Source organism: Biomphalaria glabrata, chromosome 12, assembly GCF_947242115.1.
Source record: "Biomphalaria glabrata chromosome 12, xgBioGlab47.1, whole genome shotgun sequence".
In the NCBI taxonomy this organism is placed as follows: Eukaryota; Metazoa; Mollusca; class Gastropoda; family Planorbidae; genus Biomphalaria; species Biomphalaria glabrata.
Window position 1 is genome coordinate 36,929,861 of NC_074722.1, and position 7,987 is coordinate 36,937,847.

The 7,987-nt window shown below is 32.9% G+C and overlaps 1 protein-coding gene across 2 annotated transcripts in view; it reads left to right on the top strand.

Annotated features, from left to right (window-relative positions):
- The window catches only part of LOC106069229 (clathrin heavy chain 1-like), a 30,713-nt gene extending 23,359 nt beyond the window's left edge, over nucleotides 1-7,354 (top strand). For both annotated transcript variants that reach the window (XM_056006244.1, XM_056006243.1), the window contains exon 10: nucleotides 421-7,354. In XM_056006244.1, the coding sequence (XP_055862219.1) occupies nucleotides 421-525 (105 nt within the window). In that variant the 3' untranslated portion in view covers nucleotides 526-7,354. The remainder of the gene's footprint in view (nucleotides 1-420) is intronic.
- Nucleotides 7,355-7,987: the final 633 nt, after the last annotated feature.

Here is a 7,987-nt window from a genome sequence, read left to right on the forward strand (position 1 = left end):
GTTTGGGTCTGTGATCCTAGTCCCCGGATAATTTCATTTGTTATTTTATCAGGTCCAGGGGATTATTTAGGACTCTTTCATCAAAAACATTCCACTAGAGACCAGATGCAACACATAGAGAAGATCATCAAGTGACTACACGCGTCTTGATCTTTTCCATCTTCCCTTTCAAGAGAAACTGATCTATATATGCTTGAACTGTTTGTGACTGTTTAATGAATTCAGATTATGTATTTGTATAATCAGCATATCATTTATTTTTAAAAAGCTAATATAAACTCACTCAGTCTGGTACAAAGCATCTGTAGGGCATCATTTGGGGCGGTAAAAATGATAATTTAAAATTATTTATTCACATTTTTTTCTTAGGCTATTGGCTATAACTGAACAAATATTACTCAGTTTTCTCTAACTTTTCAGGTTATAACTGTAGATCTGAAGAAAGATGGCTTCATTTCTTTCCTGAGAGAACAAGTGAAGACAGCGTACAGGGCTAACAGGTTTGAGCAAGTTATTTGCCAGTGAATCGTCCAATCTTTGACTACTCTTCTGGTAACAAAATGTTGCATCAGCAACAAGAAAGTTTGTTGAAACTTTAACGAAACAATGAATTATTATTTATTGTTTTGTTTCCTTTAAGGAGATGAATCTGTGTTTTTTTTTTTTGTCTTAAATTTCTACTACAATACCAATGACTGTAATATGCTTTGCTAAAAGAATTGAGCATTCGCTCTACAGGGTAGAAATGGGTAATGAAATATATACCAGTGCCTAAAATAGTTTTTCGTAAGAAAAACTTCTGTATGTTTAGTCTTGTGTTAAGTATTTTTATATATTATAACTTTGTGTTACTACTTATGTGCCACTAAACTGCTATATTTATAAATAGATGATATGCGTTTGTTTGTAAACCATATTGCATTTGAATTATTTTTATGTATAAGTATTGAATAAACTGCTTTTTGTATTTTACTGTCCATTTTGCTGTCATGCATTTAAAAAAAAGGTATTATGCCAAACTACTTGCTTGGTGTTCTGAAAATAATGATAATGAAATGGAAATTATTTCTGTTTTTTTTTTAAACAGGAGTTAATATTTTGATTTTCTTTGTCCATTTTAGTATCTTGTCTGCAAAAATTGTCTAAATTTATTTGGCTGTGAAATGTTAAGAATTGTGATTTGTATCTTAAATGAGAACAGTTAAATGTTCCTAATTTATTTCAAATGTTTTTGTTTTTTTTAAGATATGTGATGGTATTATATTTGCTTGCCAGTAAACTTCTTTGTAATCTGTAACATAATTCACTGCATGAAGATCATTGAAAACTTCAAATTATTCTGTGTTTGTGTATTGTACTATTGTACTTTTTTTTTTTTTTTACCACGAGACACATCAAGATATTAATGCTATAATGTTATATTGTCTGGTGGGGCATGGTGGCTGAGTGGTAAAGCCCTTGGCTTCCAAATCAAGGGGTCTGAAGTTCAAATCCTGCTGGACTGGGACACTGAAGTTTTAGGGTGCCCCAGAGTCCACCCAACTCTAATAGGTACTTGACAAAGGTTGGGAAAGTAGAAATGGTTGATTATTTTGCTTGCCACGAGACACACTCGTAAACCGTTAGCCATAGAAGCAGAAGAGCTTCACGTCGTCTGCCCGATAGATCACAAGGTATCATTACCTTAACTGATTTTCCCTTTTGATGCTGGTATACAACATATTTCAATTGCATTTTACTTTGTTTCTAGAACAGCATTTTTCTTTCTTTCTGTTATCCAAGTATTGAGTTGACTTTTTAAAAAAATTTCTAGCGCTCCATGCTTAGATTTTTAAATTACTTTTAACCCCTTGCTGTCACCAGTATTTAGGCCTATATATATATATACACACACACACAAAGCTGTTGTCTGGTATCAAAATTTATCTTCCCACAATTCCCTACAATCATCACTTCCAGGTTGTGTGCGTACCTCAGATTAAAAAATGCTGCCCTGTAAGAAGACTCAATGAAAAGGGTTTTTTTATGAATTGAAAATAATGCAAACTGTGTACTTACTGCTAAAACATTTGAAGTTTATTGCTAAATGTTTAAAGTTCTTGCTGAATGTTTAAAGTTCTTGCTGCAAAAGGAGAAAGTGCTTGTGAAATACTTAACACATACAGATATTGTCTCTTTTTTTTTTTTTTATGTAAACATTTGACACCAATTTTAGAAACAGAAAAAGTTGAAAGTGAGGAAAGAAAGACAAAAGTCCAGGATGCCACAGGAACAATGTTATACTCTGCCTCATTGATCAGACAATTAGTAAATGGAACAATTGTTGCTTCCTGAGTGCAATGTTACATTTAGTAAGAACTATTATGATGAATTATTGTACAAAGAGCCTATGATGAAGCCCACCTTTAGCAAGCCCTAATGTTAAAGATGATGGGGTAAAACAGCCCAAATATTGTGATAGCACAAGAATTGAGTTCATTGTGTTACAAATACTTTATGAATCGATTGTTGTCCATTTTTGAACATGTTTTTTGTGTACCGGTAGTCTATTATTATATAGTTTTTTGTATTAATGTGCTCTATTTATAATATAACGTAATCCCATATTTATCTTGTTGCTTCCCTTGTTTTTAGGATAATCTACTCCCCACATTGTCCTTAAACCCAATTTATTTCCTGAAGTTTTTCTGGTATTCATAACAAATATTATTGTATTGGGGGATGCAGTGGTGGAGTGGTTAAGGGCTTGGATTCCAAACCAGCTTCCTGGGTTCAAATCTCTGTGAAGACTGGGATTTTGAATTTTGGGATCCTTAGGGTGCACCTGAGTCCACCCAACTCTAATGGGTACCTGACTTAAGTTAGGGAAATTAAAGACGGAAACAGACGACCTTAACATCTTCTGCCCTATGAAATACAAGGTCTGAAAGGGAGTTTTTAAAATAGTTTTGTTAATGAAGTAACTTTTTAATTTAATTTGAATGAGTAATATAACAGGGATTCGTTGGTTTAACTTGGTAGCAGCTGTCTTTCACTTGATACTGATGTGTCCTGGTTGATTGTATTTTAGCCAGTAGCCACTGTTATCTTAAGGGACTTAACTCCAATATCCATCCTGCTTTTCAGGATGTTGGGCTCCTATCTGTTTGTTTCCCTCATTGTACAAATATTGTTTCTGAAATCATTGCTGATGAGTTCACATGATGGACACATCATTTCGATGTTGAGCTGTTGGGATGTATTCAACACATCTGGTGCGTGTACTTTTGACCCCCCCTGGTGCTATTGTTGTTTGTATCTAGAAGCTGCAGTTGTTTGTATCTAGTATTTGCTCTTTCTTATCTATTGTTCCATTGTCAGACATTTTAAATGTAACTTGTTGGAACATGCACAAGTTTTGCAAATTTTTTTTTTAAAGTTTTTTTTTTGCATGCTCAAAATGTGTTTATTTAAATGAGTCTCAACCAATTTTTTCTTGCTTAAATATAGATCTATATTCATTTTTGTTTCTTGCTGTTGCTTGGCGACTTTGACCTATTGCATTTTTTCTCTTAAATTTCTGAACAGTATTTTTTTTTCTCGTTTTCAAATTAATATTTATGTAGTTAAGATTCAACAATTTTTAGTTGATCTTTTTTTTTTAAAAAAAAGAAATCAAGCATTAACCTAAACCCCAAGAAATAGTTTAGAATCATTACCAACTCAGTATTGTACCCTATTCTTATATAGGTCAGTTATATTTAAATTATTGCTAACTGTTCTACTTCTGCTTCTTAGCTTTTTTTTCTCTGCTGAGCAGTTTGTCTGTTGTAAAAAAAAAACATAAATTGATGTTATCCTAAATACCTTTATAATCAGTAACTGCCATCACTGACCCTTGTAACTAATTTTCAACTTCTTGATTTTCCTGAAACCCAACATTCTACTGTACGACAAATATTTATCAGTGTGCAATAGTTGTACAGTAAAACTGAAGTTATTTGATCCTATTCATTGTTCTAAAGAAAGTATTTATCAAGCTGTTATATTTCATGTATTTTCTCCAACTTGTAAAGTACAATCCTTTGGAGTAGAGATTACAATTTCAATCTAATTTAACTCTTTCTCTCCTAATTAACAATGCCAATGTTGATTTGACTTCCTTTAAACTAAATGGATTTTTGGATTTATAAACTTAATTTGTGTTGTGTACAAAGAGCATGCATTCTCCTATAATTCAAGGCCAAATATTACATTTTCTGATAACAAACAAAAATGTTATTGAAATTCAATCTGAACAGGATAGTGAAATAAAAATCAGCAAAATGAATAATAATATCGGAACGAGGAAGCAAATTACGCAGAGAAAGAGTTAATGTTCCTGAAGTCTGACAGACAGATTACATCAATAGAATCTCAAAGAGTTAATGAAGCAGCATGCCAATCATCATTAGAAAAGAAACTAACAACAGTGCTAGTCAGATCTTAGAGGTGGAACCCCTAAGGCACAAGACGAAGAGGAAGACCAAAACAAATGTGGCGACGCAGTGTACTAGATGAAGCCGAGAGGACAGGAAAGAGCTGGGAAGCCATTTAAAAACTAGCAAGAGACCATGGAGAGTGGCGTGCCTATACTGAGGCCCTATGTTCCATGAGGAACGCAAAGGAAAGATGATGATGATGATGATATCATCAAAGCTGATTTCTAGATATGAACTAAATAATGTAAATAGATGGACCACAAAAAAGACAAGGGTACTGAGCATGTTTTAGGTATGAGAGTTGCTATACAAAATCAATTTACTGTTTTTACTTTTTGCCCCCTGTTGCTAATCTCATAGAACATTTGTTCATGTGACTGTAGAGCCCTATTCCGGAGAGACATTCGTGTCCACTTGTAACACATGTAAAGGAGGTCTTTTTATGCCAACGCTTCGGGAGACAGAGCTGAGGAAAGGTCAGGAGCTGGCAATCCTTAAGCAGCTTGTGCCAGAAAATGCTACATCCTGGCGAAGTGCCAAACTCTTATCTGATATTTACCTTTAGACACCCCCCCCCACCCCCGTGTGGAGAGGGGGGGGGGGGAACTGCTGTGTGGGAAACCTTAATCTTGCTATAGCTAATTAGCTAATACCCATGCATTCATCCCATTATTCCAAGTCCTAACTTTAAAAGCAATTTAAAGAACAGCAAACTTCAGTTAAGTATTTTGTTTACTTGCGTACCATTCTTTGAGCCATTGTCACAAACAGAGCAACTGCTGTTCAGTTTATAAAATGATGTTTGATGTGTTAGTTTTGTTCATTTAATTTCTTAATTTTAATAAAACAAAATTGCACTTTTGCATAATAAATGATTTTTAAATAGTAAGTTTTATTTGCAATTTGAATGCTGTTTACAATGTAGCTAATCAACAGTTTTGACTAATACTATTGGTTGATTTATATAGCGCTATAAGGAAACATAATGCAGGGTTAAATTACTAAAGCATTGCACTCAAATAACATCTTGTAAACTAGTTAGTTTTGTTTTTTTAATTTCCAGGATTGTACTCTATAGACATTTGTAACCAATATTACTGTTATATTTATTATTCATTTAATGTGTATTTCAAACTAGTTTGACTTTGTTGGAATGTGATTTTTGTACAAACATGTAATAACAGTGTCTTTTACTAATGTGATAGGTACCTAGACATCTCTTTTTCTTTTCAACTTTTAATACTCTGGCTTGAAATATTTTTTAAATTACAAAAAGCATCAGTGTAAATCTCCTCAAGGAAAAACCAAAGCCAATAATTATAATATTCAGTGCAGTCCTGACTCATCTATAGATCTCACCAATGGCATAGAGTGAGTCTGTTATCTGGCTTTAGCAGGATGGTTGCCTGCATTGTTGAGCTTGATGATTATTGATGTAGTTGGCATATTTATATATTGAATATTATAACTTACCAACTTATTGTTTACCAAAGTGTTCTCAGTAATGTCAACATCAACCTATGTAACCCATTTTAAGTTTATTCTCCCTATATTGTTTCCTCTATCACATGACACACTGTTTATATTCTATTCAGCAATGTATAGTCTGTACTTCTGCTCAGAAATCTCTGTCTTTATTAGTTTTAATAACTATGTTGTTACAAAGGTTAATTGTCTGTCTGTCTGGTAAAAAATTTTACTTTTATTTCTCCCAGACCCATTCTTGGATTAAAAAAAAAATTAACCAACTTGTCAATTATATGGTGGTAATTAATTTTTTTTGTTTGATACCAACAAGGGAAATTAATCCTTCAGTATTCACAGAAGCAGCTAAACATGTAGGGTTTCATCCCCTTAGATAATTGAACATGTTATCTCTCCGGCACCCATTCGCGGATCAAGTTGAAACTTTAAACAATTATTTATTGTACTTCAATAAACAAAAAATTGACCAATTAGTCAATTAATTATTGGTAATAAATTATTTATTTGACATTGAATAAGGGAAATTGGTTGAACAAATCATTTCTAAATAATTGTCCAAAGTTTTTTGCAGACATTTGACTATTTATAAAGAGGCCATGCAGAGTTTAGATATAGTTGGTGTGGCTTGTCCCACTACTGAATGTATAAAAAAAACTGAATGTGCAATAGATTTTTGTTTGTTTTCTGCTGTATCTGGCATTGGGGGTTTTATTACATCATTTGTGAGATCAGTTTTAGGATGGAAATTCATAAAAAGTCTATTGGACTACAATTGTTGGCCTACTTGAAGAATAAAAAAAAAATCATTGGATTCATTTATGTGAGTTGATATTATTTTTTTTTATCTGTTCATTATTTGTAAGGGTTTAGAAATTCAAAGGTAGTTGATACAGGGTCAGAAAAGGCATCTTAAACTCAGCTTACTGTACAAGATTAATCTTATCATTTTTGTACAAATTTTTATTCAACAATTTTAATCTTTATTCAGTGTTTCCCAAACTGTGTTCCGAGGAACAAGACCTGAATAGGTCTAGAGCTAGAAATTCAAAGGTAATTGATACAGAGTTAGAAAAGGCAATTTAAACTCAGCCTATTGTACAAGATTAATCTTATCACTTTTGTACACATTTTTATTCAACAATTTTAATCTTTATTCAGTGTTTCCCAAACTGTGATCCGTGGAGCAAGACCTGAATATGTGTTCCATGAACTAATGGAATAATTGACTAGTAAGACACCACAGGAATTAATCTCTCTAAAAAAATAAGCAGAGTGTTTCGCTAAATATTCAGAATGTGCAAAGTGTTCTGTAGAGAACAAGTTTGGGAATGACTGATCTAATTGAATGTTCTTGAAGTCTGACAGACACTTGATGTTGCTACTAAAATAAAACATCTACATTTAATGTCTGACATGTGTTCATGTTAGATTTTATTTTTTTAAAAGCTTATATCAACTCACTCTGTTTGTCTGTCAGTATAGTAAAAAGTTTGTACATGTTATTTCTCCCACACAGGGAGTAAGCTGAAATTTTGCCACAATTATTTCCTTTACCTGACAACACAAGAAACAATTTTAAAAAATTTAGTTAGTTATTTATTGATATTCAATTATTTTGTTTGGTATCTTGAACAAGGGAAAGAAATTTGACAAATGTGGTAGTATAAGTTGAGGAATCTTTGAGCCCTGAATGAACATTTTTTTTAATTTACATTTAAAAAACGATCATGTCAACATTCACAAACATACCCTCTTCTTCCCTCTCTCCCCCTTTCAAAACTGGTCTAGGCAAGTGATAGGATCATAGCGTATTGAGAAAGCTAAACTAAAACAATTGTAGAGTGTAAGTCGGGCATGTCAAACACGGCGTTCGAGGGCCGCATGCGGCCCGCTTGGCCACCTCAAAAATTATCAAAATAATGTTAAAAATAATTTAAAATAATGTTTCCAGGAACGCTGGAAAATAAAAGATGACAAGCTACTTAAATTGAAAAATTGTATTTGTTAAACTGAACAACGATATTGAATCAGCAGTGAAAGCC